Source organism: Trematomus bernacchii, unplaced genomic scaffold (assembly GCF_902827165.1).
Source record: "Trematomus bernacchii unplaced genomic scaffold, fTreBer1.1, whole genome shotgun sequence".
Lineage (NCBI taxonomy): Eukaryota > Metazoa > Chordata > Actinopteri > Perciformes > Nototheniidae > Trematomus > Trematomus bernacchii.
The window spans coordinates 14,748,514-14,773,936 of record NW_022988043.1 but is presented as its reverse complement, the minus strand read 5'-3'; the positions used below and the strand labels follow the sequence as shown (position 1 = coordinate 14,773,936).

The window sequence follows — 25,423 nt, the reverse complement described above, 5'->3', positions numbered from 1 at the left end:
GTGTGTGGGTAATCAGAAACACATGGCTCCCCATAATGGCTCCAGTGTTGTCCTGTGAAGTAGAACGGGGCTGTGAGGGTCGGGTACACACCAGCACACAGCCAGGGTGACGGTAAATATACAGCTCACACTTCACATGCCAGTGCACTGCAACCTCATACAGTAAAATACATCCTGGCACCAAAATACATGTAAAGGGAACTCGTTTTTTCAGGCTGTTATCATAGAAGATTGTGTAAAGGTTGTCCTGAGCAGTCCTCTGAGTCACTAAGACATGATAAAGCAAATCCTATGCGGTTTTAAGAACATTGAAAAGTTGCTGCAGGCTGCAGGCGAGTTACTCTGCAACGGCATGTGTTTTTATGAGTGGTTTTGGCAAAAATATTTGAGTGAAAGTTTGGGTCTCAAACAACAAAGCTGTTGTAAGCTACAGTTGGTCGGTCGCAGACAGGACTGATTTTCGGGACAGTTGGGGTTCAGTGCATTAAAACATAAGCCATCTGATTATTTTCCTTGGGTTTGGGCAGACACATTCGGTCTTGTGATCATTTTCCGTACCAATAGCTGGAAGAAGGCAGCAGCTTTCTCCCTCTCAGTGTCGCTCCCTCGCTCCAGGTTGGAGTGAGTGAGAAGCAGAGAGGAAAAACGAAAAAGAAAAAAAAAATTTGGATCAGCCTGTGGAATTATGTGAAAGCTGAAACCTCAAGCCACATTATGAAGTCTGAAGTCCCACTTTACTGCACAGATAGCGGATGGATGGGTGTGTGAGGGAATAAAAGATGGAGGAGGGAGTGAATGAGAGAGGAGTAAAAAAGGCTACAGGGGAAAACAGGAGAAAGAGCCAGGGGTTTAATAGAAAGAAAGAAAAAGAAAGAAAGAGAGAGCATCTGACTAATCTGCTTTCTATTAACGATCCAAATCTTCTCCACTAATATGCTCATTCCATAGAATTATGCTGACAAAGTGCAGAAAAAATCCAGGGCAATTTGAAGCCACAGACAACTTTTTACACACCCCTCCATGTGAAAGAAAAAGTGGGAAAAAGAGGAAGAAAAATCTCCATCTGGATAGAGAGAGAGCAAATGTGGCTTGATTACATTCCTGGCCATGCATTTTCATTTGTATTTTACACATTTACCGAACTTTTCAAGATGAAAACTGTGTTTATGTGAAGCTCTATGTCCTAACACTGCTGGGATAATGATACATGGGTCCAGCTCAAAGTAGTTTGACATGCATGTCACGCATAAAGAAAAGTGGGTGGAATTAAAGTAAATAGCAGTTTTCAGCCTCATACATTGACTTCGAGCACTGAGACTCTGTCTTTCATCAACTTTATCCGAGCATCTATTTGAGAGGTCGGCTTGTTGTGTGGTTGCTCTTAATTTGTGATTGCTCTTAATTTGTGATTAAGAGCCGCCTTTTTATTTCTCCTCCATGCCACTGCAAGGGAGCTTGGGGTCTATTATAAGGGAAGTCTTAAATCGCGAAGTGAGTGGATGTCACTGGAAATCTATAAACACACATTTTATGCTTGTGCTGTCTCTCCTCCCCATTTTGGTTGACCTCAGTTCTCCGTGGTTTTGGCTTAAGAAAAGCACCAGCTCCATTTCCAGTAAATGTCATTTCATAGTTACTGCATTTCCACAGAGCTGAGAAACAACGTTTAACGTGTGAGGGGGACTGCAATTAGACACTGTTTCTCGCAGACAGCGCGTCGACAGGGATGAGAGACGAAAACAGCAGTTCTAAATCTCCTCTGGTCGTGTCTGATGCAATGAATGAGTTGGGGATATATGACTGCCTTTTAGGATATTGTGCTGCAACAGAAACACATCTGTCAGAGAGTGAACCATTTGGTGGTTTGAACACGAAAACAAAAGCTACTTTTGAATTGTTGTCAAAACCTCAGAATCTCTGTTGCACTGAGGTTTTTCAATAAATAAGGAAAGTTAACAAAACACACAAGCATTTCAGCCTAAGGTTTTGGGAACACATAAGGTATTCGAACAGTAAAATATTTCTTAAACCACATGACTCGAGAGACTTGCCTTTCTTGAGAATATCTAGCCATGCATGCTAATAGAGGCTACTCTGCACTGAACGCCTACCTGTTAAGCCCCATAGCCCCCCACCGGCTAATAAACTATGAATGTGTCATACTCACTTAACGGGAAGAAACTAAGCTAACTGACTATATGAACCATTTTTACCGAAACAAAACACAAGTCTCACAAGAAGCGTCTAAATGAGCCCTGAGCGAAAACATTCTAATGCACTTAGAACTCTAGGTATACATCGATCGATATACTTATCGGATCTGCACAAACAAGCTTTTCTAGCAAGCTGAGATTCCACAGATTCTATAAATATAAGTATCATCACTGAACGATCAGAACTCGCGACAGGGGAAGCAAAACCAGACAACACACAACGTAGGTAGCAAAAAACTGAGATATGCTCACCTTTTGCTGTTATTCTGATCAAAAGTTGTGTTTAATGACATTAAAACGAGAAAAACGCGGCTGAAGGTTAATCCATAGGTTAATCCAATGTGTCTGTCACTTTGAAAAAATTAACAAAAAAATGTTTTGGTTACGCGTCACTCTCACTCCTTATTTGGTAACCTGTGTGTTTATGTGGAACTTCCACTCGATTCCATTGGCTCTAACGGTTAAAAAGATATGTCAATCATCAAAATCGACCAAGGGGGGCCAGAGATAGGTCAAATCCACCCAAATGACCCCAGAAGTGTTTTTTTGTTGCTAAATCTCTCTAAAAAGGTCAAATTTCATTTGTTTAGCATCAATCTTGATACAGGGTACTTATTATATTTTGGATTCCTAAAGCTTTTAGTCTACTATCCCATCATTCAAGGGTGGTTTTCACTACAGTATAAGTAATGTTTTTCTTTTGGACGGACAAAAGAATTTAAATTTTTTTACTATGTTCAATCTGAATTTACTTTAAAATAAAAAAAATCTATATTGATTCTGACTCTTCTACATCCAACTAACAGGTTTATCATTGCTTTGAGAAAAAAGATTATTAATTTACCCCTTTTAGAAGTGAAGTTATGGTCATTTGTTCTGGGAATGTCATTTTCGAGCCTGAGACCTGGAAAACAGGCTCGGGGCTTAACAGGAACCCCTTTCAAGTGTAACTCGACTCCACTTTCTTTCTGCTTTGCATTGCAGAAAATATTTGTCTTTTTCCCCCTCACTCATACATTTCTTTCTTCCTCTCCTTGCAGGGACTGAAATGGCTACCAGATGTGGTTCCAATCTGTTCCCGTTGCCATGGAAACACAGGGCTTTTGGCTGACTCATAGGGCCTGAGTTTTAAAGCCTTGCTGTTTCGATGGACCTGGGAAACTGAGGGCGCCCCAGCTCCAAGTCATGTTTAGACTGGCAGCAGAACATGTCATCGAACCCCCCCTTCCCACACTCCTAACCGTGACTTTTTGACCAAGCTTTAAGTTATCCTGTACAGTCGCTCCTTTGTACTGCAGCGCAAGAGCGAATTTATGTTTCACACGTCAACCTTCAATACCAACTCAATAAAATGAACAAAATATGACTCTTAGCTAACTACACAGGGGATATGAAGAGGCCAAGCTCCATAATCATACACAGGCCTCCCCCTTTTACATCCATTTAAAAGCAGCAGGCACAGAAATCCACCACACACGTATGTCGTATACACATGCTCTATCAACACAGTTTATCCTGAAATGCTGTGCAGTGGTGACACGCAATGCTGATTTCCAAGCTGTGACTTTCCCACAGCATGTCAAGGATGAAGAGCCAGAGACCATGTGTTGGTATGCTCAGCTGAGAATCTCCTCCATCTGTGAGTTGAGGATGGGCAGATGGAGGCAGTTGTGTCAACATTCCTCTCCATATTGGCAATGAATCAAACTTCAAGCCATTGTCACATGAAAAATGAGATGGTTGGGGGGGCTAGAGTTAGGCTGATGGTCCTTATAAGAGTGTAAAGCGTAAAGTGATTTGAGAATCAAGACCAGGTCTATAGCTGGGAGGAAATTGAAAGACTTAAACCACTCAGGCTGTACACATTGGTTGTTTGAGCTAACTGCTAGCACCAGCATGCTAACATGCTGCAATGGCAATGTTTATGTGGGTATAATGTTTACCATGTTCTCTATCCTAGTTTAGTGTGTTAGCATGCTATCAATAGCTAATTAGCACTCAACTTAAAATACAGGTTAGGCTGAATAGAATGTCAATAGCATTAACATTTTAGATAAAATAAACGTACTATAATTAAGTATTCAGGGTCCTAAAATGTCCAAACCCAATTCTATGGCAATCCATTAAATAGTATGCTAGTTGATATATTTAACTTAAAATGGCAAATCTAACGTCATGGTGGTCCAAGGAGAAAAGGCATAATGATTCAGCACCCAAAACCCATGAATAAAAGATTTAAGACATGAATAACTACACAACATTTTAAGACAATCCATTCCGAAGTTGTTAAAACAATTTTAACAAGATACAAATAGCTAAACAACTGACATTGCCAACCTTTGAGCTAAAGTGCTAGCAAAGTGCCATAGCTAAAAAGGCTACATACTAAGTGTCAACATTCAATTGCTAGATCTGCTCTAGAGAAAAAGAAGAAATGCAAACTTTCGTTAGTTAAACATCTTTTTAGAAAAGTCTGTTAAAGGTAGGGTAGGTACGTTTGAGAAACCGGCTCGAGATACACTTTTTGTTATATTCCATGGAATGCTCTTAACATCCCGATAGCAATGAATATCTTAAGTGCTTTGACAAAAAATCCATAAAAAAATGTCATCTGTGGAAGCCGTAATACTGTAAAAAGTACGACCAATCATTTTAGCCGGCCCGGCTAAAATAACTGGATGGCCTACCTGCCTGTCAGCCTTCCATCTGTGCACAAACTTATCTCGTGCCCTCATTGGTCATGTGCGCGTTCGTGTGTGTTGGAGGAGGGGCTCTATAAGGAAGTGGCAGATTTTCTCCGGTTGTGTATTTTCAAATTCTAGCGATCTCGAGCCGGTTTCTCAAACTTACCTACCCTACCTTTAAGGTCCAATTGCAGCCCTTGGTTGTCAACATCAAGACAAGGCAAAATAGTAACAGGCAAGTCTCTGAGGGAAAAAAAAAAGTGGATCATAAATCAGACTCAAAGTTAAAGCGGGTCGAGAAAAATCATTATAACATTTTGTATTAGTAACCCACATATACACAGTAAGTAGAACACCATGTCAAAAGAGTAGACAAAGTTGTTTCGCCTTCTGGTTTCAATTACCCATCACATGACCAATCCATCCATGCTTATATCCATCCATTCATGCTCCTGCTTTGCCTTGCGGCCCAGTGCTGCTATATCCCTCTTCTCCCCGCCAAAAGAGGACACATATGCAGCGCGTGATTAACTCCTTAGCACAGACTTTCCACTGTTTCCCCCTCTCATGAAAGGAGCTCTTGTCCCCGCATCCTGAAGGAGCCATATGAACAGTTCCCTGGTTCCCTCAGGCTCTTTGAAGAGCCGCTGTGACCCAATGACTCTGGCGGACTCCTGCCACGTCCCGGTAGCCCAGAGTCACAGGAAAGGGTCAAATATCAATCAGATTTAGAATGAATCTGTTTGAAGGATACAATAAGAGATGTATGTGGCATATTACCCATATTATTATTAGTTGAATGTACACAGGAACAAGACATTTGGAGAAGATGCCAAGGAGAGGGCATGCCCCCATGAGAATGTATCAGGTCAATTAGTGTGTGATGAATGACATTGCAAAGCGATTAAATGAGGATGGATTTTTAAGTTCTGTTTTTTATAGAGCTACATGTATTGCTTTTTTTATTCCAAAGAAGTAAATGAGAAAACACCAATTTAATACCCTTACACATATGGAAATCAATGTTGCTAAACACAAACCACAAAAGACAAAATATACCTTACAGTTGGTAACGTTTCTGCAGTTTTTCAGGCCCTTCTTTACAAAAATGCACTGTGTACCTATAAAAACAGGCATGGGCCAGTCAGATAAAAATTGCCACTTCATAATAACACAAAGTTATGTTTTTAAGTATATGCAATTATTTCAACAGTGGTATCATAGTAGTATTGTACAATCCTTTCCGTATGAGTTTATCTTATTTATGGGGGCAATCATAACATCTGAAGGGAACAAAAAGGTTACAGATTTCCGGTGCAGCTATTAATGCCGTATAATTACAATCTGCGTCATGCAGTTAAGTGTTAAACAAACAATAACATCAACAGAGAACAATTACAAAGCCAATGTAAACTTTACAAGGTGGAAAGTACTCATACTGTAGGTTTGCTTCAGAGCTTAGAATAAGCAACATAACAAAGGAAAAAGGAAAAGCAAATACAACATGAAAGCCAGTTCATTTACACCAAGGAAAACAGAACTACAAAGGTCATATAAGCACAGCTTACAAAGATAATAAAAGTACACAATGTATACAAGTAGAAAATGTTGAAAAAATAACCAAAGAAATGCGTTGTACCTTGATATAAACACATAAAACCAAGAAAAAAATTCAATTAGCTTTGAATTTAAAATATTCTTCAGCCGCAAACATACGAATGGCATATTAACAAACATGCCATAATCACCATAACCATAACAATCATCCATTGTTTAGCAATCATGATTACATGCTACTTTCAAAATAGCTCTCCACCAATAAGTGACAAAAACTGAATTATTCCAGTTCAAGTATTCCACCCCACCAACTTTTTGGTATAATTATTTTAGGATCTACATTTGAAATAAAAGTTGGCAACAACATTAAGGCAAACATGGCTTCTTTGCTTAAACTGATCTACAGTTGAGGCACATTTTAAAGCTCAAGGCATGGTACCACTTAACCTTACAGACCTACCATTAAAACAAATAAAATCAAAGCATCCTGTTACTTTAGCATAAGTCTACTAGCTTAAGATAATACGATCATAAAGGGGCAAAACATCCTTGACAAGATTTTTTTCCACTTAATTCCCTGATGGCATAAACAAATTCATGTGAAAGGGAGTAGCTCAGTTTGGGATATTGACCTAGTTTCTCGACTAAACTAAAAGAGCAGATAAAGATACATGGCAGTCTCCTCTTGTAGTCGGATCTGTCGAGAATACTACCAACAGTTATTGCTTTAACAAAAATATTTACTGCATCTGATTTACGGGGTGTCCTGTAGTATGTTTTACTAAAATACAGCATAGATACACTGTGGATGTTGCTGTAGTACAGAGAAATGAGTCCGTTTGAAATGATTTCTAAGCATGACAAAGTGAGGAGATCAGATAGCTTGGGATTTTATTTTTGGTTTAGTGGTTTAGCTGACTGAATAAATCGTACAGTAAGAGCACATTCTAGTGATTTGGTGTTAGCCCAAGTATGAAAGAGGTTTAAAGCAGCCCTTTTTGCAGATAAATCAAAGCATTTGTTTGGGTTTCTACAAACATTGTCTGACAGAGTTAAACAAAGGAGAGCTAAGTGTTAAAATCCAACAAAGAAAAAAAGGTCTAAGGGAAGAGCCTTGAGATCAACACTAAAACTCAATGTCAATTAAGTGTGACTTACAAGAACAGAGGACTTTTAGATCCTAAATGTGGCATACTCGGGATGTCAAATTAAGTTGTTCAAAGAATAATGTTTCGTTATATTTTGGTATATCAAACTTTGATATAATAGCAAAATAGCCAAGGAACATAAAAAGGTTATTTCTTTGCTGAAGAAATTCTCCAACAATTCACACTTCAAGTGTTGCTCTTAATCGACAAGTATTGAACTGTATTAATGCATCTTGGTCCACAAACAAATCAAAGAAAGCAAAATAGCTTGCAATCCTAAAAGGATCAAATGTTCTGGTTATTTTAAGTACCATTAGTACCTTTGGATAGCGCACATAAAAAATAGCTTTCTTTCCTACACCTGCATAGAGAATTACAGTTATGCAACCACAAAAGCAATCCATATATAAATATAGTGGTGGAAATACTGCAAAGGAATAGAGATGAATGAACTATGGAGGATGTTGCATAGTCGTTATATGATAAAGGATCCTTGAAATGTAATACAATGGTGTATAGAGATCATAATAATACAACTCACCAATTTGACTCAATTACGCCCTTGATTTAAAAGCATTTCTCACTCCTGGTCCTGGAGTCGCAACACACTTACATAGAAAATGTCCCTTGATTGAAAAACGATGTGGTTCACCTTACAACAAATCCATTTTAGTCTCTTTGAAATCCATCAAACACGTTGGTCATTTGTCTTTAAAAACCCTTATTTCACTACCTGTGGTGGCATGATGGCTGTCTTTTGCTGGGGCGTTTTACTTTCCGATGTATCCAAAGTACCCTCCTTGCCTTTCTTCCTTGGTGGCTTTTTCATGGGAGTTTTCTTTGGCGTGGGATCAAACATCGGGTCCCCTGCCCTTGAGCCGTTCAAGTCCTGCTTCTCCGGGCTCTTGGCTTCAGGGGTCCCAAGGTCGGTGGCGACTGGAGCCACCATTTTCTGGAGGCTGTTTAAAGTTGGTAGTAAGGGCTTGGTGGAGCCCTGCTGGCTTAATCCGCTGGAGGGGGTCCTCTTGGCTTTCTGTGGAGGTGTTGGCTTTTCTCGGTTTCCCTTGGGTGTGGAGAGACCGTTGGTTTTCGTCAAACCTGTCCCCTCGTTCCTGTTGATGCTTTGGGTTTTCTCCTTCAGCTGAGCAGCCAGGAGTGTGGCAGCCTCAGAGTTCATATGAGGGTGGATGACCTTGGGGCTCTTGGGTGGCTCCTTGGTGGTCTCCTTTGGAATGTCAGCACCCTTCTTCTCAGGTGAGGTGCTGTGGAAGCTACTTATCTTCTTGAGGGCATTCTGCACAACACCATTGATGTGCTCCATGTGACTGGGACTGCTGGGCTCATCCCCAGACTTCTTGCCTCGCAGAGGCTTGTGTTTGCTAGGGGAGCCATTGATGTCCGCCTCCTTCCCCTCTTGTTTCTTCTGTTGCTCACGGCTCCTCTCCTTCATTTTCTGCTGCTCCTCGCTTCTGGCTGAGCAAGTGCTGGAGCTCCTCTTTTTCTCCTTTGGCACTGCAAGGGCCTTCATTCCCCCATGCCCCTGTTGCTCTGGCTGGGGAGAACCTGTAGTATTTCCATGTATCCACGATACTTTGGGCTTAGTGGAGGGGTCTGGAGGACGTGGTTTGGGCTTGCCAGGTGAAGGTGGTGGCTTTCCATTTCGCTTTGCCTCTGGATTAGGAGTGCCATCTCCATCCTTGCCGCTGCCATCGTCCTCCTTGGACTGCTTGGAGAGGCGGGCGATGCGGGCATAGAGGGCTGCAGTATTGGACTCAGAGCCACTGGTGGAGCCTTCACTGTCAGAGGACTTGAGCAGGGGCTGCTCACTGCCTTCTGGTTTTGAGACACTGGTGTCTTTCAGGGAGGTGTACTCCCCTGCATCGTCCTCATCTTCTGGGTTCTCTGCTGCTGGGCTAGGGCTGCGCTTATCTCTGCTTTCATGCACAGATTCTGTGGATCATTAGAAGATCAACAGATATTAGTCAACACTATACAGTATTCACACTTAGTACGTTTTAAATATATATTTTTTACAAATACACATAGCTTATTGACAATACACTTGTGATTGCTAATATGGTCTTTTTTGGTATTGTGTGATCACTAGCTTATAAAGGCCGATGTTAGTTAATGTCAACCAACTTTCAATATAGTGGATATTTATCGTGTCTATGATATTTTGTATGCTTTACAGATTGTAATTGACATTACAATACAAATGCTACAAGTTTAGTGTGTTCATTAATTAATTAAGGAAAGCTTTTAAATCTGAGTCTTCAAAAACAATGGCTTACATATGTGACATTCGGAAATAGCAGCATTGTTTACATTGTTAAGGAGACTTTTTTTCTCTTTCCACAAGGAAATAAAACATGTTATTTAAAAAACGTAAAGCTCAACCACTTCAATTGCTACTTTATAAACACATAAGGCTAGAGAGGCCCGGATCCAGATCCTATCAACTCTATTTCAGAACCCTTTTGTGATGTTTACAACAATACTTTTTATGCCCAAGACTTTTTACTCAAAATCAATTGTTTCAAAGCCCTTGAACCAACCATAAGAAGAATGATAACCAAACCAAACTATTTAGACAACACTAAAAACCCATCAATCACTCAACACACACAACAATCCCCGATACAAAACCCGACTTGCACTGTCAGACTTCCAGAATAGAAACTGATTAAATGGGTGTTTTCCCATCAAACTTCAAGGAGTTAGTCATTGTTTGGATTTGTGCCATGTGCTGACTTGACCATTCCATTTCCTGTTTATACTCTCCTCATTCTCGGAGCAAAAACATGGGCCTAGATCGCATATGATAAAGGAACTATCTCCCTAATGAGATCTACAGAAGCCGATGAGTCAAGTTGGGGATCTTGACTTCAGAAAAAACAATGTCTATCAGCATGTGTGTGTTTATGCAAAGGCTCCTACATGCCAAAGACAAATTAGGGATTTATGTGCGTCATAACGAGATAACTAAACTGTTTATTTATTCAAGCGATGACTCACCTTCATGGGGCACACTGTAAACTGGCCCCTCGTCTCCGCTCTCAAAGGAAGAGAAAGACTCTTGAGACGACCAGGAGGAGGGGGAGGGCTGCTCGGCCACTGACGGGGGCTCGATGAAGCTGCAGTTGAAGGTGTTCTCTGGGTCGTGGTGGGCTACTGAGAACAGAAAACAAACGCAGAAGCCAAAAGGTCAGGCAGAGGGTATTGTACCATGTTACAAGAACAACAGTCTGTTCTCACTCACTCACAACTGCTGCAGAGATGTCAAAAGTGTTGGTTTTACTGTGTCTGATTTCTTTTTTTTTGTATTGGTTCTGAAATTAAGTTAACCAAAGCTTCAACATAATGGGCTTTTGCAAGGAAATTACAGTATTTTTGTATGAGGTGTTTATTATTGTGATATCTTGTTATCAAAAGTGAATCAAGTTTCCCCTAGAATCTTAGCAAGTCAAAAGACAAACAAGATACACCATTCTGACCATCAAACAAGATACACATTATCTGAAAAACCCATGCCTACCACCATTTTATTTTCGAAAGACTGCGAGTTCTTGTTGGCCCACACAACTAAATAATGTAATCATTTATAAATGAATGAATACTTTATAAAGGAGTATGTGAGCTAACATGTATTCTTATTTTCACAATCTATGACATTCTAAATCATATCTAATGAATAAAAGGATTTGAAAAGGGAAAAACTATTCTTAAAAAGATTTAGTTTAAGGGATAGTTTAGCAGATTTGGAAATACAAGTCTTGAGTATGATGACCAAATTGGAATCATAAGCATCTCATTAATTAGAAGGCTAATTAATACATGATTTATTTATCTTACAAGAAGACTGGAAACACGGAGAAACACGTCATCTGTACATATTTCACATTTCTGACGATGTGAGGGTTTCCTTTCAAACGCAACATTTGGTATGATTTTCAATATGTTTTTGAAATATAAAAAAGGTATAATATCTGATATACTACTAAGTATTGATCCAGAGTTAAAATGTTGCTACATTGATGTTGATGTCTTATTCTGTACTTTAGCCATTAGGCAGATGTGTTCATTCGTCATCTTCCAGAGAATCCTCTCCCTTAACAATGTAGGTCAGGTCATCTTTCTCTCTCTCTCTGTTTTCCTTCCCTGTCAGACACTGCAGCATTCTGCTGACCCTTCAGTCTCAAGACAGCTGTGGTTTCTGAGGAACACTTGCGGCTGATCTCCCCAGCTGGCGTGAGTTTTGGCCTAAAGTGTCCTGGGCGTTAACTCGACATGACCGACCACATCAGATGCTCCTGTTTACATGACACATGGGTGCATCCAATTGTTTGGACATCAAATAAATCCCCAAGATGGAAGAAATCCCCAAACTGTACCAAATCCTAGCTTCATAGCTTCATAGCTGTTGTTGTTTGACTGTAACTAAAGATAAGTGATTTACTGCCAGATCTTTGCAGACTTGGCAACAAGGAAGACTGCAATTACTTTGTATTTAATCTGTAATCTGAGATTCAGATACATTCTCCATGCGTACGCAGTTTAAGTGTCTGATATGCATACACTTTTAAAAGGCAACTAACAACTAAATCAAATAATAATAGTACAATTGAAACTCATAACTTTAGCAAGGGTTCTGTTTAGAGGTTTCTCTCACCACAACGTGTAAGATAAACATGTCTGGTTTATTTTTCATCAAATTACAGCCTGATGTTTATCCCCTTGCTTCCTGTGTCCATCCGTCTGCCTCGCACCATGGGACTATCTGTTCTGCTTTGAACATTTTCTCAAACAACAACCACATTTAGTCATGGTCATGGTTTCTAGCTGCTGAGTCTAATTTATATTTAAAAACATGTATCTGTATGTTACTACTTCAGATAGAAGATATGTTAAAAGTCTAGCTGACATACTAGGAAATAAGAATTAGATTAATTTGTATTGCTACACTGATCCTATAAAATATTGTACCACATTTATCTAAAACAAGTCATTTAAACCTCTGAACTACATGTTTGAGTTATGGAGTCCAATGCCTTTGTGTTACTTGTAGGGAGGCTAATGTCAACACAGGTGCAACATGTCTACAATAAGCAAGTACATATGTGTGTAAAAGGGGCTTAAAAGACCAAAAATAGCATGTGTTTTGATACAAATGTAGAGTGGACTTCCATCCACATTTATGAGATTATTAAGGGATATCCTGTTTACCAGAATAATGCCACCCTGCTCTTCCTACATGTGCAGTAGTCAGGGCCGTCCCTGGCCAACGTGAGGCCCCACGCAAAGTTATATGATGAGGCCCTCTGTTTTGCGAGCGTCGACGGGGTGGGGGGGTGCTAGTGGGGCCTCGCAGCGGCCAAACTGTGCCGCGCCACACTAATTGCGCTGCATAAGCGCATAGGTGTTGAGGCTCCCTCCGCAAGATGAGGCCCCCTCCGCAAGGTGAGGCCCCACGCAGTCTGCGTGATCTGGCTGTAGGGACGGCCCTGGCAGTAGTTGTTGGACTGCTGTGGCTACAAAAAAGACTATAACATCCAACCTATGTATCCATAGGTGTTGTTGACAAAATAATATTTGCCCTCATTGAATTAGAGGAATAAATAAGGAATAAGACAGGGTTATTTTCCCTGACTTAACTGTCAGTTTCTTTACTGTGCAGCAGCAGGCAGAGAGTGACTGAGGAATGTAGAGCAGCTAACGTATACAAAGACTTCAGTTAAGTTAGTCAACAAGCCAGCACATGGGTATTTTATGACATTACTTGTGAACATTGATGAACAACTGCTGCCCTTGAGGTCCAGACTGTGGGTCTAGTGGGGCAGATTGTCCTGCAGACTGGAACGCCACTGTGATCCCTCCCTTCATGGAGGCTAACGCACAACAGGGCATTATTTACACGTCCCAGCTGCAGAGCTCTGCCACCACAGTTGCTCAGTGGGGGGGTGGGGGTCACAGACTTAGTCTTAAGGCCAGAGAGCTGGGATGTGACATGAACATGGCTAGTTCAAATGCTTGGTCGAGTTGTTGAAATCTGGAAATAAAAGGGGAAATGAGTTGGCAAAAAGAATAAACAATGTGTTTCAGCCTGAAATAGCCTGTGTCAGGGACGGGTGACAGGATTGCCTACAAATAAAACAAAGAGTACACCTAGTGAGATTCAAAATGGCCAATAGCTATCAATGTTGACAGTTAATCACAATTACTCATACAGTACAGTAAATCTCAAACTGCCCTTTTCCCCTTGGTAACATCTTAAATTCCAAACAGAAAACCTTACAACTTCTTCCCATCTAGCCTTCTCAGAATCAGAATCAAGTTGTGTTTTTGTTGGTGCCAATGTCAGAACAATTCCCTCAAATCTACGAACAACACCAGACAAACAACATTTGTTTTCAAAGAAACTGTGCAACATAGACATTGACATAAACAACATATTTTCGGTGTAATGGTTTTATTCTAAACACCAAGATTGATCGACTTGTTCGTTTGCAACAATGCTAACGCTAGCAGAGATGTCCGTCAAAATCAAGAAACATTGATAGAAGCGGAAATAAATAGAGACATTCCATTTCATTGCAGGCCAAAGTAAAAAATACGGTAGTAGTCATAAGTAGCTTTTGTTGTATACTGATCTACCTTAGGAGGATGAACTCTCCCCCTTCTTTGCCTCGTTTTTTTTGGCGGGTAAAGTTTTCAAAGTTATCATCTTTTCGCTACCTTTCTACTGTTAGCTAGTTGCATTAATAAAATGCTAGGTGGCTAAGCAATGATGCAATATGTCAAGTATTTTTATCGTGAGGGGAGTTTGCAACCTAAAAGCAGACATATTACTTAACAACTTGTTGTTGAATTAGGCTTAAAAGGAAAAGTCAAACATGGATGATATCTACAGCCATTACATTGTGCAATTAACTTTTACTTCATAATGATAAGTGAAAGCATGTACTGCCACTTCGTTAAATGCACTCAAGAAGGACTTCAGGGTGTGGGAAAGTTTCCTTTAGGCATCTCACAACTGCACGAATGTATGGTTGAGTGTTGCTGCAAACACATTTGCAATTCCATCTAACTTTCCCAGGATAAATAGAGATGAAAAAAAGCAGGTGGCGCTGCTCTCAACCCTTACCCGTGGGGAAACATTTGGACACAAAGGATGTGAGGAATGCCGGACAGACGTGAATCTGTTGGGCGTGGGGTAAATGTTTAGAATGGAATGCCAAACTACAAACAAACAGCCTTAGTTTTGCCAAGAGGTTCGTGTAGCTATTTCTCCTTTTCTAACAGAGAGGTAAATGTTGTCTTACTTTCCTATACTTCCCCCTTTTCGTTTTTATTTTGTCTTGCCACATCTGTTGCCACTGACCCTGGTGTGGATAAATCACAGTTCTGACACGGGCTGGGGTAAATGTGACCACTTCCTGTTTCCAGCCCCATTGGGCCCCCTCTGGAATGCATGTGTGCAGGACTGTGTAGCCCCAGTCAGAGTTAGGGTTTCTAAAATGTTGGCAGACCAAGCTTCTGCGGGTAATCCAAGAGAAAGCAAGGAAGCAAACATTTGAATAGGACAAACCAGAAAGGATGACAGAGATGCATACTAGTAATAGATTTGACTGGGTATTGATGTCTGAACTGTCATTTGATTGGCACAAGCTTGTCTTATATGATCAATCTTTTAAAAAAAAACACATTTGGCTAAGATGACGTTGCTTTTTTAGGCCTCTGGCACATTGCTTCACATGGTAAGGCTCTCCATAAACAAGCGTATTAATGTCCCACACTGTGATGACAAAGGCAAGTCTGTCCCAGTATTGCATTTTGACTGAGGCATAATTGGGACTAGCTTAAAGAATAGCTGAGGAGGCGCATGCTGCTCAGACATGGAAAAGAAACCCGGTCATCAACTTCTTCTACAGTACCCTGACTTCAGGAGAGCCCTTTAAAGAAAATCTAATTAGACTGCTTCATAACAATGTTTAAACTGAAGCAATGCTAGGAAAACTGCTGTGTAACACTTTGAATATGTATTTTTGGTACCAGTCAATCATTGAAACTTAAAACATTGGAAAAAGATTCCCTAGAACGTTCGAGAAAGATTCCCATTAAAATGTTCCCGTTACCCACTCCCTTGGCTTGCTTTGTCAGAGAAAACAGTCCAAAGATTAATTTAACAAACTGGCGAGTGCAGCATAGTTGACAAACCGGAGCCGGAGAATGTTTGAGTTTATATCTTGATGAATGATTTTTAACAATAAATCGATTATGATAATTGCTGTTTATCAACTTTCTGTCAATGCAATCATTCAATAAATGACTAATTGCTTCAGCAATACTGCAAATGTCATCCCCATATTCTGTCAGTGCTGTTAGGTAAACAGTATTAATCTCCTACTTCAATTAGTAAGTAAAAACATTTGCACAGTTAATACAAATGGGCTTCTACGTAGGTCTGTAAAGTAAGATGAATATTTCCATGCTTGAAAATATTGGAAATTACATAAAGTCGTTGAACAGTATTGCTGTTCTGATATGCAGGAAATAACAACTAATTTACTTTGCATTTGCATGTATTATCAGAAGAGGGAAATCATTTTGGTGATATAGCATAGCTTATAGGGGCAACATTTATATATTTAAGTAGCTATTTTGCATTGTGTGTAGTGTTCTTTTTTTAAATAATCATATATTCTCTGTTGGCTGTGAATAAAGAACTGGGGTCACAGACAGATCTGTCACAGACCACGAGACCTCCGCATGGAGCAGCAGAGCGTCCACCCAAACAGTGCGGCCTTTGATAGCGCGTCACTCACCACCACCCGGGCCCCCCGACAACCACTGGCCTTCTTTTAATAACACAGCCTTCTCCTCAGTCCCAGAAAAAACGACTTGGGGAAGAAGATGATGGAAGTAAAGAAAATGGGGAGAAAAAAAAGCCCCAGTTTAGGGTTGTAATAATATGAACACATGGCATTTGAGGGTGCCAAATATAATAAGGGGCTCTAAACCCAGTGCATTCCTTTCAAATGAAACCCCATACTCGCCTGGCAGCCACCATACACTCTTCAACCCTATTTATCATCTAAGAGGACTGAGGGAAAATGGTAAATCTGATTGCTGTGCATTGCTGTCATTGTCCCTGCTGTGATAAGCTGAAGACGTATAAAAGCACTGAGAGCTTGTGAAACAACTTTATATCATCTGACACCTTCATGTCAAGTCTAAATAACCTTTATTTACTGGTCTGTCATAAGTATGCATTGGCTTTTGAAGTGGCAACAGATTTCCCCCCTCTAGTGTTTCAGAGTGATATTATTGTTCGTGCCGCTGTCACAAAGACAAACACATCACTTTCTGTTTTCGATAAGCTACCAGCAACACATAAATGCATACTGCGTTTGTCTAACAAACTGCGCAACGGAGACAGTAATAACATATTTTCTGTACGTTTGTTGACATATGAAATGGTATATAGCTTTAATTGTTCATATATTGTTAGCAACATAGCTACCGCTAGCAGCCTGGCAAACATTACTGTCCAAAGCAAGAAAGAAATTGTAATAATCCTACCATAAGAACAGTAATCAAAGCCCTGATTTAAGTGCTATGATAAAGAAGGACTAAAACACCCATTAATATAGCTACTATGGTTGATATTGGGGAAAGTTATTGTAGCCATTTTGTTGAGTTGAGCTGAGGGGAGATCACGACTAGGGGTTAGACAGAATGCCATTTCAATGTGTCATTTGTTATTCTTTTGTCATTGTGCAATCAACATTAACCTCATGATAAATACTCAAAGCAAAAATATTTTCAATTGCCACTTTAATGAAGCTATGAGTGATGTGGCTTTAGCAGCCTGTGTTGTAAAATCACCAGAGAGGATGATTACATAAAACACAGCAGCTTCAGGCAGCCCTGCTGTGGGATATGAGGAAGAGTTTTGGGGCTTACCGACAACTTTGGGCAGTTTCTGTCGCCTCAGTGGAATACGGGGAAGTTTAGTGCTGATTCGGCTGAATCGTCCACACAGGATCCGCTTGGCTTTTTTGCTGTTGGTAGAGATGTCTTGGTCAGGATTGAAAAGGGATGACGGCATGGAAATCCAAATGAATCATTCAAAACAGGCATATTAAACCTGGTCCCATGCCTCTTTTGAGGGCTCTGGGGCTGCTCACATTGCTACTCACACTGTAATGTCAATATACAAAAGCACTTGAAATACAATTGAAATGCATTTATTCATTTAACAACCTGGTACCTGTGAGATAGAGTAGAAAGAAAATATTTTCCTCTATTTTCATAACCAGGTCAAGCCTCCTACTAGGAATTCGAGCCCCTGTGTCGGCCATAGAGGTGAAGACAACTATCTGTCACTCACTTGTGGTCTTCTTTGTGTCGACACAGGCAGCAGCAGCACAGCAGTGAGAGGAGGACAATCAGTAGAAAAGAGACCAAGGTTCCAGCCGCGATCACACCCATCCGCTGGTTGGGCACTGAAAGACGAGAAGCAGGGAATCATGGGTGTGCCACATTGGCGCAGCAACATTTTAATGCCAGTTTCAACAAATCTCTCTCTCTGTCATCACTAGCACTAGAGACCTTAGCAAATTGTCATGATTTACTGTACAAGTGAATTCAAATGACTTCAGGAGAGTGTTTAGCTAACTCTATATGATCTTTATTAATGTGATGGTTGGCTTTGATAATAAAGATAAAGCACAGAGCTGTGTTAACAATAGCTGATGACATGAAGCATCCCTGGGGAATACTGCAACAGGCTGAAATTCACTACCATTAATTCACTATTAATCTTATCTCCCTCAAGACACAGGACCACTTGTGCTTTCATTGCTGATTTCCTGCAAGCAACCCCCCACCCGTCCCTGCCTCCCACTCCTAAGTCATCGATGATTTATTAAACACCCCTCCCTCTTCAAGTGGGATACACCCCAGAGATAATACGTGCTGTATTGCATAAGCATTTACTGCCTTTGGCGCTAGCATGGACAGATGACACCAGAAGACAAGCAAACCATCAGTATGGCTTTATGTGGCGCCGGCCCTCGGACCTTTACACTGTCACATATGAGATGGATTGTTAGGCAGTCTGGGCGTGGCATGTTGTCATTGCTATGTGCTCACAGCTGGATACAGATTGGGAAACGGTATGGATGGGGAAGTCATGTAAAAGTGACAATGGAGGCGGTGAAATGCATAGGAAATTCCTTAAATGCTAAGAAAAGGTCCTTCAATGCCTCCCTTTTATCTCCTTTAGTAGATGGCACTATCCTTTATTGAAGGAAACGAGATAAGCGTCTTCACACAATTCCTTGCTCAAAAACATTTGAAGTTACACAGATCAATAACATTTCGTCATTGGATAATGAACCAATTTGTCACTTACATAATTTCTAGACCTCATGATGGTTTCGAACTGCCACTGCCCATGATGTCTACTGGCTGAAACCATTCCTACCTTTGTATCCTAAACAACTTCGTCCTGACCGCCTACAATGAGCTCCTATTTCCAAACACTCCACCTTTTTCTCAGCTTTTTGTCCCCCTTCCAAGTTCTCTTTTTCCTCTTATATTTTCTCCATCATCATTTGTATTTCTTCTTCCTTCCTCTTCCTCTCGCTCTCTCTTCCCTCTCTCTCTGGCTGGACAGGAACAGAGCCAACAAACACAGCCATAAAAAGGACAGCGGTCTGGGTCTGGAAACGCTATCAAGGCCTTGCTAAGTTAACTCTCCCACTACACATGCTGACCTGAATAGAAGTGTTTGTTGGTACTTAGTGTTTCCAGCCAACTATGAGACACTGAATACACAGGCAGCAGTAGTGGCATCTGGCTCTTTGGACAAACAGTTCAGAAAAGTTATAATTCCTTTGGTATGAGTAATAAAAGTAATAAAATAGCTGTTTTTTTGTGTCTCTGAAAAGGTACGTTATTTGGAAAAACACTAGTTTCTGACAACTGCTATCCACAGGAATACCTTTAAAACATTGCATCTAAAAAGCATTTGCATGTCCTTAGAGAAAATAAAACATTCTTACGGAGATGGCAAGCACCAGACACAGGATCACAGTTCTTGTCATTGCAGGAGCAGGTTTGGTTGCAGTTTACTCCATACTGGCCAGGTTGACAGGTCATATTGCAGCTTGAGTACAGACAAAAACAACATCTGTTTAATGTTCAATCCAACTGACAGATGCATGAAATTTGACGCAGAAAGTGAGAAAAGTCATGAATGGGATCAGTTTTTTGTTCCAAGCTAAATCATTCCCACTTTTAAAGAGTATTCTTTATCAGTATCTGTAACAACACGCCCCAAAACACATGCTTTGCTTATGTAATTCTCAAATTATTCAAGTGTTTGACAAAAACATAATACAAATCTATGGACCAATTTCTCTTTGTATTGCAAAGCATAAACTTGAGGGTTTTTTTGCGTATGAAGTGTCTTAAGACTTACTAGGTGCCATAAAATCCAGGGTCGCACAAGCACTCTCCGGTGACAACATGACAGATGCCGTTAAAACAGTGACTGCAGTTATTCTCACAGTTCTCGCCATATGTGCCGTTGGGGCAGCGCACCTCACACCTATTATACACAAAAGGAATTCGATGATTACAGTAATTTTCAAGCTAAGAAATATGCGTCACAGACATTATTACTGTATGGAAAACAATATTACAGTAGCTACTACTTAAAGGAACCAATGATTTAACTTTGAAAATGACATAGCTCAATGTAAAAATGCAGACCTAACAGAAAAACTAAATATTTTCGTGTTGTCTTACCTGTCCCCAATCCAGCCAGCGTTACAGTGAGAGCACTTGCCATGAATAGGATCGCAGTGGTGACCATCTTTACAGACGGGACATACTTCCTGGCAATTTTCACCAAAGTAGCCCTTTAAGCAGAGCTGGTCGCATCGTGTTCCATTCCAACCTCGGTCACAGGTGATGCAGCGTCCCTCCGTCACCTTACAGGGCTGCTGGCCCTTGCAGTGCCCACATCTGTGGTCAGCAAGGAAGAAGAAAAAAAAGGTCATTTATCAGGTTTGCACGAAAGATCCTTCATCATATTTTAATGAAGTAAAACAGTTTACCTTAACCCCTTTCATTGTTGCATCAATTATCATTTAATTGGGAGATAACTGCATTAAACTATAACCCTGTTCTTTTTACTTTAAAGGAATTGTATCATGTGAGAATTTCACAGTCCATTGAAGGTAAAAACACTTAACCTGATGCTTTTGAATGTTGGCTGACGATTATGGGTAATGTGAATACCAACTCCCAAACCTCACTTTATTATTGCACCATTAAGTAAAACACTGAGACATTTTGAGGGTTATCAACTGCAGCAAATATAAAATCTTATTTCCTATTAAAACCACACCATGATATGGATCAAACAAGAACATTGAACATTAGGCATCTGTAAAAGTGTTACCTCTTTTTTTTTACATGTTACAATTGTTCTCTGCCAAGTCTTTTCCCCCACCTGTTCCTGCAGTTTTGACCATAGAATCCGGCAGGACATGGTTCTCTGCAGAACTTCCCACGGTACCCTGGTGTGCAGGTGCAGGAACCGTCGGCCTGGTTGCACTTGCCGTGGATGCATTGGCAGTAGCGCTCACAGTGTTGGCCCCACAGCCTCTCCCGGCACTGGCAGCGCCCCATGAACTGGTCGCATGGTGAGCCGTTACAGTTACACTGAGTTCTACAGGTCCTCCCCATCCAACCAGGATTGCACATACATCGGCCCGTCATTGCATCACAGACAGAGTTGATGGTGCAGTGGCAGTTGTTATTGCACTGGGGACCCCAGACGCCCGGGTGACATGTGCATTTGCCAGTCTCTTGGTCACACTTGCCATTTTTGCATAAGCAAGGATTCTCGCAGTTAGGTCCCCAACGATTGTGGTTGCAGGTACACTCGCCAGTCAAGTCATCACACTGGCCGTTGGGGTAACATTGACATTTTCCCTTGCAGTCAGGGCCCCAGAACTGTGTAGGGCACTCTGTTGTTAGAGAGCAGAGTAATCAGGAAATGGTAAATACTAATGTGACTTGTCAAATATACAAAACAAAGTGACAGTCTAAAGCAAAGATAATGTCTCTCTCAGATGTGCGTTGTGCCTAGCAGGGCTACATGATCCAAACAGCAATATTAACATGCAGGACAGGTGCAATGTTTACGATTGTACAAGTATTTGTTTGACTTGGACTCAATAGGTGAATGTGTTTTTGGTTATTTGCTTGAAGTAGGGTCTGTTGTTAACATAAGCTTAAAACAATGAACATGTTGTTCTACGAGAAAAGTGAATTTCTTTGCTTTTTGTTAGCTGTAGTGGTGGTCACCACTACAGCTAACAGCAATTTTATTTATTCTTCAAACATCATAAAAGTGTTGTTAATGTGTGAATATTATTCTGCTAAAAAATGTGTAAGTATCATAATATTTAGTTTGCAAAAGTTCTTATTATCAACAAGAACACAAATCCAATTGACACTACATTGCCCACATTGGCTTTTTGCCGAGGGAACTTCCAGGTTTGCCAATAAACATAAGTCATTCCAACCCAGGAAGACTTTAGTTGTTTAGATATTGTACTCTGGAACAAAGTTGTAAACTTATATATAAAAAATAAACATTGCCAACCAGAGCCATGCCACTAACATTAACCTTTAAAAACCATGGACGAGAGACAAAAGGCAGAAACGCTGCTAAAAAATGTAAAAACGTGCTTACTAGTGTCACAGCTAGCTCCAAAGTATCCATGACGACAGCGACATTCATTCGGCCTGACACACACCTCATTTTCCTTGCAGGTGAAGTTGCCTTCACAGAGAGCTTGGGTAAAGAAGAATTGAACACATTATTCAACTGGTACAATGAACTGTATGACATGTACCCTATAAATGATGTCTGTGCGGTACATACGTGTCGAGCATTCAACGCCTAGCTGCCCCCATCCACTGCAGCACACAAATCCTGATGATCTGGAAAATAAATTACGGGATTGAAAAAAATGAAGAACATGGCTAAACTGTAATGAAACAAACACATATCAAAACGACAGCATCCACACCCAACTCATGCCTCTCTGATCTCCCAGTTATATTGATGTGGCTGGTGCCAAATTCTGCAAACGTATGCAGGGCATTCATGACACATGTGCCTACAACATGGTTGTATAATTATCTGTATATAGGTCATTCCCATTCTCATACAGCCCATTCACTCAAAAGCTGATAACCCCTGAGTCTGTGTGGTTTCTTAGTTTCTTTAGGTGTGTTACGGGGAAATGTAAAAACTCAGAGACAACATTTAGCAGCCAAGTTTAAGGCCTGTCAGGAAAGAACGGATGTGTCTCGTCTTCCTCCCACGCCTTTGACCTCTGCAGGGCCAATGCAACACGTCAGCTTCCCCTTAAGTGTTTGAATATGGCAGTTTGCTTTCAGTCAATGAGCAAGGAGCTGCACTGTTTTTTATGCTGCCAAAATAGGCACTTCGAAGAGATCACAGGTCCAAGCTCTGTATGCTTTTACTTGTTATGGAATAAAAATGGTTTCTAAATAGGACTTTCATTTTATGTGCATAATGTGGAACTGGATTGAACTTTCAGCAGCTGTACCACATCAATCATTGCCAGCACAAAAAAAAGAAAGATTGCATTCACTGTTGTTTAGAACTAATTTGGTGTTTAGAAGCATAGCTTCATTTCTGTTTGCTTTTCATTATTACATAACACACGTATCAACTGCCTTTGCCAAGAAATTCAATAGCAGCTCTTTAACTGATTGAAAAACCTATTTTTAGGCATCAGTGTTGAAAGCATTGCATTCAATTCAGAACAAATTAAAACAGAATGGGTAAGTGGTGAGCGAAGAGTTCACTGCAATGCACGTTGAACACAGGAAGGGGGGCAAAATGTCAAACTTGCATATCAGGTAAAAAAACGTCACACATCACTAAAAGGGCATTATGTTTCTTGTAAATGACTCTTTGTTGCCTAGAAAAGCACACAACAATATATGAGATGACAACACAACTTCAGGTCAGGTCTTGCTGACTTTACTTTTCATTCTGACTGCATGATAATATGCACTGTTTGGCTTTTCAAATGCACTGTTTCTGTTTTTTTTAACAAGAAACAAATGATATCAATCACATGATTTCCTATCACTCTTATCTTTTATAGCACAAACGAGAATAACGCCTTGATTACACTTCTGTCCACAATCACAAAATTCATAGACATCAGTCCAAAACGTTTGGCTGCTGCAGTCAGCAATTGTGGACGTAGGTTCTTTTCTTTTTTTATACACCAGAAATCCACAAGTTGTAAGAGGTCATCAAGAGATGCTTTTTGAAGCCTTTCACTTTTAAAGAAGAGAGATGTTAATTAGATTGAAATCCTTTCACTTCGTTTATCTTTAATTAATAAATATCAACTTTCCACCAAAGTTTTTTGCTTTAATATTGTGAAAATGTTAAAATAAAATCTAAAAATGTATTAACAACCACAATGTGTTATCAAACGGTGCCACGAATACTGTGAAGGTCAACGAGAGCGCCCCTACAGAGCATTGAAAAACATCCTGTTCCAGATGTACACATCTGTATAGCTGCTTTCTTCAATGGACTCCTGCTATACTGGTGGCAACACGTTAGAAAACAACGTGTTCAACGTAAAGTAATGCATCAAATATGTATGTTGATAAGAATGCTTGAATAATACAAGTTAAATGTAGGTAGTCAGTGGTTGATTTCAAATAACAACATTACATTTCCCCACTTTGCCGAAAACCGTTATACGTGCATATGGCCAACACTGTAAACAAATGTGAATGCTTTATCAAGTTATTGATGTCTTCTGCAAAATCCGAAAAAATCATTATAACTAAGCAACTGACTTCAGGAATGAGATTATAACTTTATTTTAGTGCAACCTAACCTCAACTCCTTGTTTTAAAGTAAGTTGCCTTTTGAAGCAAGGGAGAATGAAGGAAACAAGGAAAACTAACAACACGCTGATTTGAATAAACAACAAATATTATAAACCCATCTTGTTCTGCGTGGATGCTTACCCAGGTGCTTTGCATACATTTCTGCCTTTGGGGTTGAGTTCTTGGCTGAAACTGGAGCAAAAGAACAGACAAACCACCGCAACAACAGCAAAATAGTTCTTCACTTCCATTGTACAAGCAGCAGCATCCTTCTAGACGCCGTTTTTACTCCGCATTTCCCTTCTCCGAAAAGTAATGATGATGGCTTTTCACTGGCTTTTAAACAATCCGAGTAGTTGTAGGCACATAATCCAGATGTATCTGCTGGGTAAACATCAAATCCTTGTCCAAAAAGGTGTTTGGAGAACTCTTGCAGCCACCTACGAACACCCAGAAACTCAGAGGCAAAATAAGTGACCAGCGACAGCAATCCCAACCGAACAGCCGAAGAAAAGTCCGAAAACCGAAACCTGCAAATCACAGTATTCTTGATAAATGCTGTTTTCCGACAGTGCCCCGTTTATTCCACAAAATGTTCTAAAATAGTTCATAATGCATAGCCCGTGAGTCGAGACTCAAAATTATATAAAACAATTTGTTTTCCAAAACAATGTGCTGAAGGAGCGTGGAAACGTTTAGATATGCTGATTGACAAAGAAATGGAGGCGAATCAGCTGCCTTTCGCTTTTTCCTCTCTGAGGAGAAGCGTCTAATCCGTAACTTTTGTCCTCTCTTGCGCTCTCAGGAGTGGCAGGAGGGAAATTCCTGATTTGTTACTCTA

The 25,423-nt window shown here is 40.4% G+C and overlaps 1 protein-coding gene across 1 annotated transcript; it reads right to left on the bottom strand.

Annotated features, from left to right (window-relative positions):
* Nucleotides 1-5,824: 5,824 nt before the first annotated feature.
* On the bottom strand, nucleotides 5,825-25,393 carry scarf2 (scavenger receptor class F, member 2). Its single transcript, XM_034118641.1, has 11 exons — nucleotides 24,724-25,393; nucleotides 22,574-22,632; nucleotides 22,382-22,483; nucleotides 21,131-21,650; nucleotides 20,422-20,640; nucleotides 20,093-20,221; nucleotides 19,674-19,777; nucleotides 17,996-18,110; nucleotides 17,569-17,666; nucleotides 10,621-10,776; nucleotides 5,825-9,552 (listed from the first exon to the last, which is right to left on the bottom strand). The coding sequence occupies exons 1-11, from the start codon at nucleotides 24,831-24,833 to the stop codon at nucleotides 8,324-8,326; spliced, it is 2,841 nt and encodes a 946-aa protein (XP_033974532.1). The 5' UTR covers nucleotides 24,834-25,393; the 3' UTR covers nucleotides 5,825-8,323.
* Between the last annotated feature and the right edge of the window lie 30 nt (nucleotides 25,394-25,423).

Bases quoted from the DNA above. Each gene is read 5' to 3' on its own strand.
- scarf2 (XM_034118641.1), bottom strand. From the start codon at position 24,833: ATGGAAGTGAAGAACTATTTTGCTGTTGTTGCGGTGGTTTGTCTGTTC. The intron at 10,777-17,568 runs GTAAGCCCCAAA...TTCTGTTCTCAG, and splicing joins GAAACTGCCCAAAGTTGTCG to TAGCCCACCACGACCCAGAG. The intron at 9,553-10,620 runs GTGAGTCATCGC...AATGATCCACAG, and splicing joins TTACAGTGTGCCCCATGAAG to AATCTGTGCATGAAAGCAGA.